Here is a 12500-nt window from a genome sequence, read left to right on the forward strand (position 1 = left end):
AGAGGGACAGAAAGAAAGAGAGTGAGTGAATAGAGTCATGAGAGAGATTGAGAGAGGGAGAACATGTGAGTAATGAGTATCAGGGTTAGTAAACAGGTAATAGTGGTGGTGGTGGTGGTAGTGGTAGTGGTGGTGGTAGTGGTGGTGGTAGTGGTTTGGTGAATAGAGTACCTGTCACTTATATTTCATTGTGTGTGTGTGTGTGTGTGTGTGTGTGTGTGTGTGTGTGTGTGTGTGTGTCACATCATGGGTATAAGAGTCACGCTCCCTCTCTCTCTCCCTCACTCTCTCACCATTCCGTCCACTGCTTGTCTCTCCTCCATCGGCATACCCAGAAAGAGAGAGAGAGAGAGAGAGAGAGAGAGAGAGAGAGAGAGATGAAGAGGCGCCGTGAGAAAGTGATCTTTTTCTCCCTCCTCCTCCTCCTCTTCCCGTTTTCTCTTCAAAGCAACCAAGACGAAAACCAAGGTAAAGAAAAGAAAAAAGAAAACAGAAGGAAGGAAAGAAAAGGGAACTATAGTAGATATCTTTTCATTTCATTTCATTTAGTTATTTTTCATTTATTTATTTTTACTTCTCAACTCTTCCAAAACTAGAAAAAAAAAATCATGGACTTTCATTTATTCCATTATCCATTTATCACTTTTACCCATCTGTTCATCCATTCACTAATTTACTTACTTCACTTTTACTTTTTTCTCATTTAGTCTTTGCAATTCGCTACAAAAAAAAAAAATCAAATATCAGAAAATTGCTAAAAGATTATACAAAACTGAACATCAATATCTTCAGTACCAGGACGCGTTTCCATATTCATTCTGGTTATTATTTGGTGATTTTATTCAGGTTCAGAAACATATATTGAGATTAGAATAGTGAAGACTGTGGCCATTAAGCTTCTGACCTCCATAGACCCTTCCTCATGTAAATAAAATCGTCTTATAAACAAAACTCAAGGCAGAAATGCGTCTCATTACTGAAGGGGTTAAACTTCAGAGAGGAAAAGCAAGCAAGAAAAAGAAAGAAAAGGAAAACTAACCTAACTTATCATAACATAACACAACATAACCTAACCTTGAATTATGTGATCAGAACATAACATAATACAAAATAACCTTTCCTTCCAGAATTATGTGACCAGCAGACTCCAATGTGCTCGCAAGAAGTGTCCCAGCTAGCCAGGTCTTCAGCATCGGCCGTTCACCTAACACCAGTGAACGCTCGTGTGCATTCCGGCGTCCTTGAGGTGAGACAGGACATGAGACGGCTTGGTAGGCAGAGGTGGGTGTCGTCGGGGTCTGTGGTGGGCACTGGAGGGGCCTAGAGGATGTTGGGTGGCGGGGGGTAGAAAAAATAAGAAGGGGGAATTTGTCTTTAAGGGATGAGAAGGTTCAAGGATTTTTCTCTTGGCCTTCAGATATTCCTGTTTGGGGTGGTGGTGTTGGTTGTGGCGGTGTAATCTCCTCCTCCTCCTCCTCCTCCTCCTCCTCCTCCTCCTTTTGTCTTTTTTTTCTCCGTCATCTTATTCTTCTTATTATTATTATTGTTATTATTATTATTATTATTATTATTATTATTATTATTATTATCATGATCATTATTATTATTATTATTGTTATCATTATTATTATTTTTTTTCTTCTTTTTCTTCTTCTTTTTTTCTTGTTCCTCCTCCTCCTCCTCCTCTTCCTCCTCCTCCTCCTCCTCCTCCTCCTCTTCCTCCTCCTCCTCCTCCTCCTTCTTCACTTCTCCCTCCTCCGCCTCCTCCTCCTCCTCCTCCTCCTCCTCCTCCTCCTCCTCCTCCTGTTCTTCTTATTATTATTATTCTTATTCTTATTCTTATTCTTCTTCCTCTTCTTCTTCTTCTTCTCCCTCGGGATGTTGGGGACAGGTGTTGTGTGTTTGTGTAGAGGCTAGTGTTGTTGTTGTTGTTGTTGTTGTTGTTGTTGTTGTTGTTGTTGTTGTTGTTGTTGTTGTTTGTGTTGTGTACTTGTTTTTTTTGTTTTGGTTTTGATCTTTCTTCATTATCTTATTTTTTTCTCACTTCTCTCTTTCTCTCACCTATCATCTTTCTCTTCCTTATTTTCTTCTTTTGTTTCTTCTTCCTCTTTTATCACCTTCTATCACTCCTTCCTCCTCCTTATCACCTCACTTCTTCAAATGTTCATCTTTTCTCTCACTTCCTCTATTCCCATCTCTCCCCTCACTTCCCTCATCTCCCCTCACTGCCCCTCACTTCCCTCTTACTTGCGCTCATTTCCCCTCATTTATCCTCGTTTCTCATAAGTTCCCCTCACTTCACCATCACTTCACCATCACTTCCCCTCATTTCCCCTCACTTCCCATCACTTCCCCTCATTTCCACTCATTTCCCCTCACTTCCCATCACTTCCCCTCACTTCCCATCACTTCCCCCTCACTTCCCCTCACTTCCCATTACTTCCCCTCATTTCCACTCACTTCCTATCACTTCCCATCACTTCCCCTCATTTCCATTCATTTCCACTCACTTCCCATCACTTCCCCTCATTTCCACTCATTTCCCCTCACTTCCCATCACTTCCCCTCACTTCCCATTACTTTCCCTCATTTCCACTCATTTCCCCTTACTTACCATCACTTCCCCTCATTTCCCCTCATTTCCACTCATTTCCCCTCACTTCCCATCACTTCCCCTCACTTCCCATCACTTCCCCTCACTTTCCCTCATTTCACCATCACTTTTCCTCACTTTCCCTCACTTTCTCTGATTTTCCTCTCACTTTCCCTCACTTCCCATCATTTTCCTCACTTCTTCTCACTCCCCATCCCCTCCCCTCATCTATCTTCATTTTGCCTCCCTTCCTCTCATTTCCCCTCACTTCCCCTCACTCTGCATCATTTCCCCTTACCTATCCTCATTTCCCCTAACTTCATCGTCATTCCCTCTCACTTCCCCTCACTTCACCATCACCTCCCCTCATTCCACCCTTATTTCACCATCACTTCCTCTCACTTCCCCTCACTTCAACATCACCTCCCCTCATTCCACCCTCATTTCACCATCACTTCCTCTCACTTCCCCTCACTTCACCATCACCTCTCCTCACTTCCCCTCACTTTCCCTCACTTCCCCTCACTTCATCATTTCCCTTCATTTCCCTTCACTTCCCATCACTCACCATCACTTTCCCTCACTTTCCCTCACTTCACCATCACCTTCTTTCACTTCCCCTCACTTCCCCTCACTTCCCCTCACCTTTATATCTTCCAGGGGTGTGAGGGCGCTTCAGTTACCATGAGCTGTGTGAACCAAACTTATTTCTACTTTAGCTACCTTTCTCCCCTCACCACTGTCACCCTTACCTGTGCCGAGGGGAAGTGGGTGCTCTCCTCACCTGCCCCTCATTTCGTGGAGACTCACCTGTGGGAAACGCGACTTAATGGATGTCACGAAAGTAAGTTACCTGAGTTTCGTGAGTCACGTTAATTATGGTGAATATTTAGAGATTAACCCCTTCAGTACTAGGACGTGTTTTCATATTTATTCTGCTTTATTTGGTGTTTTTATACAGCTTCAGAAACTTCATGTTGGGGATTAGAATAGTGAAGACTGTGGCCATTAATCTTCTGACCTCCATAGACTCTTCCAAATGTCAATAAAATGGTCTAATCTGCTTACTATTTCATTTTATACAGCTTCAGAAATTTATGTGGGGGATTTAAATAGTGGAGACTGTGCCCATTAATCTGACCTCCATAGACCCTTCCTAATGTAAAAAAAATCGTCTTATACACAAAATTCAATATAGAAATGTGTCCCAGTACTGAAGGGGCTGAAGGGAATGGATGAGAGGAAGTGAAAGAAGTGAGTAAGTGGTTGATGGATGAGTAGATTTATGGATGAGTGAGGATGGATGATGGAAAGTGGTGGATAAATGACAAGTGAAAGGGTAAAGTGTGAAGAATAATGAAAGATAGATGGAAATGAAATGATAACATATTTTTTACTCCACCACTTGAAAACCACACACAAAAAAAAACATGTATTAACTTACTTATGCCATCACCATTAGTTTCTATGAAGTTAAGTGTTCTGAGGCGTCTCTGCTTGTTTTTCTCGCCCCCTCCAACTGCTAACTCTGTACAAGGGCCTTATCCTCCCTGTATGGGGAGGATAAGGCATGTTTTTTTTTTTTTTTTGGGGGGGGGGGCTTTCCACTCATACAGTTTTATTAGATAGGGTGAAATCAAAAGCTTTTCGTCTCATCAACTCCCCTCCTCTGACTGACTGTCTTCAGCCTCTTTCTCACCGCCGAAATGTTGCATCTCTTTCTATCTTTTATCGCTATTCTTTCCATGCTAACTGTTCTACTGATCTTGCTAACTGCATGCCTCCCCTCCTCCTGAACCCTCGCTGCACAAGGCTTTCTTCCTCCTCTCATCCCTATTCTGTCCAACTCCCTAATGCAAGAGTTAACCAGTACTCTCAATCATTCATCCCTTTCACTGGTAAACTCTGGAACTCTCTATATGTTTCTGTATTTCCGTCTTCCTACGACTTGACTTCTTTTAAGAGGGAGGTATCAAGACATTTGCTCTCTAATTTTGGCTAACTCTGTACTATCTTTTAGAGAACCAGTACTCAAGTGTCCTTTTTTTTTAATATTTTGTTACCCTTGGCTGGCCTTCTCTCATGCATACAAAAAAAAAAAAATAGAAATAAGTAAAAAACTATCTAGTACAAAAACACTTCAAAATCGCAAAAAAAAAAAAAAAAAAACAATCATTTACCTACCTGCCATCATTATCTTCTATTGTACCACTTCAAAACCACACAAAAAATTAATAATAGATAAAAACACTCATTTCCACCACCACCACCACCACCACCACCAGGAGCACAGTGTTACCTGGAGTACTTATTGGAGAGTGACATGCGAGTGACGAGTGGCTGGGACGTGGAAGGAGAGTTGGTCACGAAAGAGGGGAGGGTGGAGCGACTGGAATGGAACGAGAAAGTGGAAGAGGGTGAGACATTAATCCTGAAGGTAAGGGTGGAGTAGGAAGGAGATGAGGGGGAGATAAGAGGAGGAGGAGGAGGAGGAGAAGGAGGAGGAGGTTTTATAGGGAGGAGGTAAAAGAGAAGATGGAATAAGAAGAAAAGAGGTGATAAGAGGAAGAGGTGATAGTTCTCCTTCTTCTTCTTCTTCTTCTTCTTCACCTCTCCTCCTCCTCCTCCTCCTCCTCCTCCTCCACCACCTCTCTCATGCAAAGTAGAACCACGAAAGAACACAAATAAATAAATGAATATATAATACGGGAAATTATCTTTACATCTTACTTTAGTTAATCTCTCTCTCTCTCTCTCTCTCTCTCTCTCTCTCTCTCTCAAAGAACCACGAAACTCTCACAAATCAAATAAATATCTTCTCTATCTCTCTCTCTCTCTCTCTCTCTCTCTCTCTCTCTCTCTCTCTCTCTCTCTGCCCTACTATTTCCCATCAAACCTAAATCTTATCTTCTCTCTCTCTCTCTCTCTCTCTCTCTCTCTCTCTCTCTCTCTCTCTCTCTCTCACAGGGCAGCGAGGGGGACGAGGTGGACATGACCTGCTACGAGCCTAATTCACTCCTGTGGTCCCATAGTGAGGTGGTTTCCCGCTACACCTTCCATTGCAACGACTATGGCAAATGGAAGAGGCGGAAGAACAAGTGCTATGAAGGTACTGTTGTGGTGGTGGTGGTGGTGGTGGTGGTGGTGTGTGGTGGTGGTGTTTGTTGTTCTAGTAAAAGTAGTAGTCGTAGTAGTAATAGTAGTAGTAGTAGTAGTAGTAGTAGTAGTGGTTGTTGTTGTTGTTATCATTGTTGTTGTTCTTGTAGTAGTAGTAGTAGTAGTAGTAGTAGAAAGAAGAAGAGGAAGAGGAAAAAGGAGGAAAAATGAAAAGAAAAAGCGAATAAAAAGAAATAAAACATAATAAATAAGAAAAATAGATAAACAAATAGATAATCTTCACTTACATCACACCAATACTGAACGATTCGAAATAGAAAGCAAAACACTTCATTTTCTTTTCTCTCTCAATTATTCACTTTTCTCAGTTTGTCAGACGCAAAAAGGGGAAGTGTGCCGTTTTCCCTTCCTTTACGGGGGTGTGGAGTACGACAGATGCTTGGAGGTGGATGGGCAGGAGTTTCCCATGTGTGGAGTGGCATACTATGTGCAGAACTCCTCGGAACTCCACCTTTGTAATATGAATTCTGACAACAGTAAATGCAACCAAAATTCACGTAAGTACTCCTTAAAATTGTTCCGTTTTCTTTGACACTTTTATCCTTGCGACTTCTAATTATTGGTAACTTATTTATTTTTAGTTTTTATTCCGTTTTCGTTTGCACCTATTACATTTAGTATTTAATTATGAGTTTTTCTTCATCTTCCTGTTCGTTATCTATTGAACTGTCTCGTGTATTTATGTCTATGAGTGCATTTTAAGGGGTGACTCATAAATTTTGCCAATATTTTCATTTCCCTCATGGTGAGTTGCTGATTTGTAATTATGTGTGTTGCTTTTATTCTCTTTCCAGATGAGAAATTAGTGTGTGGAGGTGAGTGTATATTAATTTTCTTCTTCTCTTTTATATTCTCTTCCTCTGTTTCTCTTCCTTCTCTTCCTTTCCTCTTTCAGTCGTAACTATTCTGGCTTCCTCTCTTCTCTCTCTCTTATCTCTCTGAATCTATCCAATTTTATTTTCTATCTACCTGCTATCTACTTATTCATCTACCTGTCCACTTGTGTGTCTATCTACTCTATTTATCAATCTGTCTATGTACTCTTTATCTATCAATCTCTCTGTTCTTCTATCTACTTAATTCATCTATCTATTATTTCATCTATTTATCTATCTATCTACTTATTTTTTTTATTCCTCTATCTTTTTATCGATTCCTCTACCTCACTACATGTTCATCTATCTCCCTATCTACCTATCTAATCCATCTTCTTCAGGAGGGCCAGACTGCCTATAAGGTCCTTCTCTATCTATTTATATCTCTATTCCTTATCTCTTAAACAATTCCTCTTTCTCTCTACTTGCTTATATATTTACCTGTCCATCTATCTATCTGTCTATCTATTTATTTATCGATCTATCTATCTTTGTCTTCAGAATGGCCAGAGTGCCTATATGAACATTCTCTATCTATCTGTCTGTCTCTTTATTCCTCTATTTCTTTACCAATCCATCTACATCTCTACTACCTTATCTATCTCCCTCTCTATCTCTCCATCTAGCCTCTCTTTGCCTTCAGGAGGGCCGGAGTGCATTGCCTCCTTGAACCTTCACGGAGATGCACGCCTTACCTACAGCCTGGCCACTGCACCAAGGGAGGAGGTGGAAGTTTACCCTAGCTATATCTCGTCTGACTTACAGGTGGGAAACAGCCTCTAGCAAAGTTGTTGTGTTATTGTTTGTGGTCTATTGGTATTTTGAAGGGTGAAAATTTGTGTTTGTATAGCTTTTGCTTGTCCTGGCTATACTTTGATGTACTGGTGACAAACAGCCTCTAGCAAAGTTGTCATTATGTTGTGACCGATGTGTATTTTGAAGGTAAAAAAATGAGGTTCGTATATTTTTCTTGTTTTGTTTTGCTAGTCATCCTTACCTGACTTAATCTTTCTAACTTGTCTAAGGCACATATTCTGAAACACTTCCGCGCCTCACAGCACCTTCACTACTTTCAAAAGGGGCGCTAGTTGAAGTGACACGGGTTATTATTAATGGTATTTCTGTATTTCCAGTGACATGTTAACAAGTTTTCTGCATTACTAACAGGACAAATACTCAAAAGGTTCTAGTTTAAGTGATGTGAGTTTTAAAGGTAATTGTAGTGACATGTTAACAAGTTCTCTGCATTATTAACAGGACAAATACTCTTTAAAACTGGGCTAATCGTCTCTGTGGTCTTTGAAAATGGTCGCGGTGAAAGAGGAAAGCATTTTTTGAATATGGCGCTAAACCAACATATCACTTTCTAACTCTCTATCTATCTGTCTATCCATCTACTTCCCTGTCTATCAATCTCTACCATCCTTGCCTGACTTCATCTTTCTTACCTGTCTAAATCTACTTCACCTGGAGAACTCTATCTCACACCTAACTCTCTCTCTATCTGTCTATCCATCTATCATCTTTCACCAGTCTTTCGTATCAAACCTTCCTTATCTTACCTTTCCTCACCTTCCTCCCGCAGGGTTGTCACGGGGAAAGCTTCTCTCTCACCTGTCCCGAGGGTCACGAGGTGTGGGTGTATGTCGGGGCAAGTGGGTATATCTTCCACCACCACGAGCTTTTCACACAGTGCCTCTTGTCTGAATCTCATCTTTATTTCCTATACGAGGACGATTACATTAGTTATATCTTCTATACTGACAGCGTTTATGATATTCACTGCTCTGCTCCTGTTAGTGATGCTTCTACTACTACTACTACTACTTCTGCTGCTACTACTACTACTACTACTACTACTGGTGTTACTTTCTTTACCGCTAATGTTTCTGTTTTTAATGATACTACTACTTCTACTGCTGCTACTACTACTACTGATGTTGCTAATACTACTACTACTACTGCTGCTGCTAATGTCACTACTACTACTACTACTGTTGCTAATGATTCTACTTCTACTACTACTCCTGATGTTGTTACTTATACTATTATACCTACTACTTCTTCTGCTGCTACTACCACTACTACTGCTGCTGCTGCTACTATTACTACTACTACTTCTGCTGCTACTGGTATGGTAACAGATTCTTCTCCTATCTCTTCAGCTACTACTGCTCCTACTCCTACTACTATTACTACTACTACTACTACTACTACTTCTACAACTAATGCCACTGTTACTGATGACATTACTACTACTGATATTCCTACTACTACTGCTACTACTACTACTACTGCTATTCCTACTACTACTACTATTGCTAATGAAGACTTAGGACGTACTAGTATTAATTCTGTGCATGATGAGACAACTGCTTCTGCTACTACTACTGCTTCTATTCCTCTCACTACTACTACTACTACTACTACTACTACTACTACTACTGTGAACGACTCTGCAGTGACTACCAATGTTACTAGTGAAGCTCCAGGTGAGTTGATTAATTGTTTACTAATTAGATAATGTTTTGAATTAATTACAGGTAAACATAGGAAGGTAAGATATGCATTTTGTTGATAATGTTGATAATGATGATGATGATGATGATGATGAAGATAATGATGATATATTTTTGATGATAATAGTGATGATGATGATATATATATAGTTATGTTATATATATTTTCTTTTTTTATCTCTATTTTTTTTTTCATCTATTTCTCGTTTTGCTGTTATTTTTATTATCATTATCATCTATTTTTTCTTTATTTTTCTATTATCGCCTCCTTCCTCATTCTCCATTTTCTTTCCATTATTTTCTTTCAGTTATCTTATTTCGTTCAATTTCTTTTTTATCTTATCTTCATCATTTCATATTTTATTTATCATTTATTCTATTACTCTTCCTCTTTCTCTTTCTATCTTTCTATCTCTCTTTCTCTCTCTCTCTCATGTATGTATGTGTGTGTGTGTGTGTGTGTGTGTGTTGGCCATATAATGTACTTGTATTTTTTCGTTAATGATTTGTATTTCAAGTGTTCATTGTAAAAAAAATACGTAATAAAAAATGATAATGTAGTGTATATATTAACATGTGATGACTTGTTTATATAACTGATTGCACCTGGCGAGCTTGTTACCTGGTGATTGATTACTTGCTGTCACGCCATAAAAGTGCACTGGTTACTCGTGTCTCACTCATCCTTACTCCTCCTCCTGCCCCTGTTTGGTAGGTGGAGTGAATACTAATGTGGATCGTCTTTTCTTTAGCCATTTTACCTGTTTTTTTCATTTATTCTATCTATTTATTTATTTTCTTTCTTTATTTTTTTTTTTTTGTGTGTGTGTGTGTGTGTTTCAATTTTAGCTATCTATTTATTTATATTATCCATTTATTTTGTATATGTATGTGTTTGTGTGTGGGTTTTTTCTCTCTCTCTCTCTCTCTCTCTCTCTCTCTCTCTCTCTCTCTCTCTCTCAATTGATGCTGAAAATTCCTTACACACACACACACACACACACACACACACACACACACACACACACACACACACACACATCACACGCCTAATTAACTGACTATCTTTCTGACTGACTGACTACATAACTGGCCCCCTGACCAACAGAATAACTCACTGACTGCCTGACTGTTCACCTGACTGTTCACCTGACTGGCTGGCTTTACTACCTGGAATAATGAAGTTTTTGCATCCTTTACAATTAATTCACGAAAAGGCAAAAACACGTAACCTGTATAAACACACACACACACACACACACACACACACACACACACACACAGAAAATATAAATAACCAAAGTATTTACATATCAAAAGGAGAGAGAGAGAGAGAGAGAGAGAGAGAGAGAGAGAGAGAGAGAGAGAGAAAAAACAACACGATGTAAACATATTCCCTTTAGCTTCGCGGTCTCTAAACGAAATTCCCATCATGGCGATTGTGTGCATGTGTCTAGTATTTACCTCAGTTTTCACCAAATAACTAACATTTCCGGACAGTTAACGGTGAGACCACGCTACCAGGAAGTGGATAAGACATGTAACTATAAACGGACCAAATAAAAAAGCTGGAAACGAGGTGGAAATGTGGAAAAAAGACGAAATAAGAGAGAGGCTGTGAGTAGAAGGGCGTGAAGCAGTGAAGATCTTAATACATCGTCAGGAGTGTTGCCTCTCTCTCCAAAGGGCGTGGATGGGACGTGACGGTGAGTACTGAGTGTTACAAGTACTTTCCTGCATTAAAAGAGGTACTATGAGGTGTTCATGCTAAAAACGTTGAGAGAGAGAGAGAGAGAGAGAGAGAGAGAGAGAGAGAGAGAGAGAGAGAGAGATTAGTTTTTTGATAGAAAAGACTTAGATTTTCATGACATTTAATAATGATAGAGAAAAAAAAAAAGTTGGCAGGACATGAAAAATAGACTACCCTTTTAAGAGAGAGAGAGAGAGAGAGAGAGAGAGAGAGAGAGCTTAACGAGGCTTCAAGGTGGTTCGGAGCTCGCTAACAGATTTGGGTGGATGGGGAAGCGTAGGGCGGATGGGGAGGTGGAGGTGGATGAGGGAGGGGGCTATGGGGGTAGGTGGTATGGGGGCGTGGCGGGACAGTGAAGGTCGTCTGTACTCTGATTGGATAATGCTCTGAACCACTCGTGTCCTGTTCGGGGTTCGAGTCCTGGTTGCTTATTTACGGAGAAGCCAAACTGACCTTGCCTTGCCTTGCCTAACCTGATGTGACTTTACTTACCCCGACCTTACTGTACCTTGCCTTACCTAACCTTTACCTTACTGTACCGTCGATGTTGCGGCGCCTAAGCCAAAATCCATCCATCCATCCTTACTGTACCTTAACCTAACCTTAACCTAACCTTATGTGACTTAAATCGACCTTACTTTACCTTACCTTATCTTACCTTACTGTACCTTATCTTACCTTACCTAACTTACCTTAACCTAACCTAATGTGACTTTCCGAAACAGGTTGATTTCTAGGACGTATTTTCAGCAGAAACCAATCACAAAGGCAGCTATGAGCAACATCTTCAATAGGCCAAACATTTCGACATTTTTTCTCATGTCATCTTCAGTGGTCTAAAAAACCATAAAACAAATAAATAAAAGAACAAAGTTAAAATACTAAGAAAAATACAATGATAAACATTTACACAATATTAAGTGGGTATGCTGAGAGAGTATTGTTGAGGGATCGCTTTACTTGGGAAATATATAAGGGGTCCAATATTCTTAAACTGTTTCGATTACAGGTGGCGAGGATACGAAAATGATTGAGATTGGGTTGAACCTTACAAGAGAGGCAGTGGTCCCGTATCGCGGAAAACGGTGCGTTGTGTATCAGGCGCCCTGTTCTGGCAGACTGACCTGAATGTTCACTGACTGTTTCTGTAATCGAAACAGTTTAAGAATATTGGACCCCTTATATTTCCCAAGTAAAGCGATCCCTCAACAATACTCTCTCAGCATACCCACTTAATATTGTGCAAATGTTTATCATTGTATTTTTCTTAGTATTTTAACTTTGTTCTTTTATACTTATATTTGTTTTATGGTTTTTTAGACCACTGAAGATGACATGAGAAAAAATGTCGAAATGTTTGGCCTATTCAAGATGTTGCTCATAGCTGCCTTTGTGATTGGTTTAATGTGACTTTATTTAACTCGACCTTACTTTACCTTACCTTACCTAACCTAATTTTACAGTACCTTACCTTACCTACCATACATTTCAGCGGTGGACAAACGGTGTTTTTTGCAGATATCTCCTAAACAAATCGTTGGATGAGTATGATATTTCAACACACTACCTTGAACATCCGTTTGTAA

At 39.9% G+C, this 12500-nt stretch overlaps 1 protein-coding gene and 1 long non-coding RNA gene across 3 annotated transcripts in view; one reads left to right on the plus strand and one right to left on the minus strand.

Annotated features, from left to right (window-relative positions):
- The window catches only part of LOC123503142, a 24975-nt gene that overhangs the window by 7825 nt on the left and 4650 nt on the right, over window positions 1-12500 (minus strand). The gene's annotated exons all lie outside the window — the stretch shown is intronic.
- On the plus strand, window positions 368-8655 carry LOC123503140. Of its 2 annotated transcripts, none has more exons than XR_006674345.1 (8): window positions 368-468; window positions 1128-1246; window positions 3254-3437; window positions 4879-5030; window positions 5561-5702; window positions 6079-6267; window positions 6565-7410; window positions 8231-8655. XR_006674345.1 is itself a non-coding variant. In XM_045252642.1 (8 exons), exons 1-8 carry the CDS (start codon window positions 378-380, stop codon window positions 7426-7428), a joined length of 1038 nt encoding a protein of 345 aa, XP_045108577.1. In that variant the 5' UTR covers window positions 368-377; the 3' UTR covers window positions 7429-8655. The 2 variants fall into 2 exon arrangements, 1 of the variants encoding a protein (XP_045108577.1); XM_045252642.1 differs by having other exon boundaries at window positions 6565-6585; window positions 7289-8655.

This window comes from Portunus trituberculatus, chromosome 13 (genome assembly GCF_017591435.1).
Source record: "Portunus trituberculatus isolate SZX2019 chromosome 13, ASM1759143v1, whole genome shotgun sequence".
NCBI lineage: Eukaryota > Metazoa > Arthropoda > Malacostraca > Decapoda > Portunidae > Portunus > Portunus trituberculatus.

Bases quoted from the DNA above. Each gene is read 5' to 3' on its own strand.
- LOC123503140 (XM_045252642.1), top strand. From the start codon at position 378: ATGAAGAGGCGCCGTGAGAAAGTGATCTTTTTCTCCCTCCTCCTCCTC. The intron at 5,031-5,560 runs GTAAGGGTGGAG...TCTCTCTCACAG, and splicing joins GTGAGACATTAATCCTGAAG to GGCAGCGAGGGGGACGAGGT. The intron at 6,268-6,564 runs GTAAGTACTCCT...TTCTCTTTCCAG, and splicing joins TAAATGCAACCAAAATTCAC to ATGAGAAATTAGTGTGTGGA.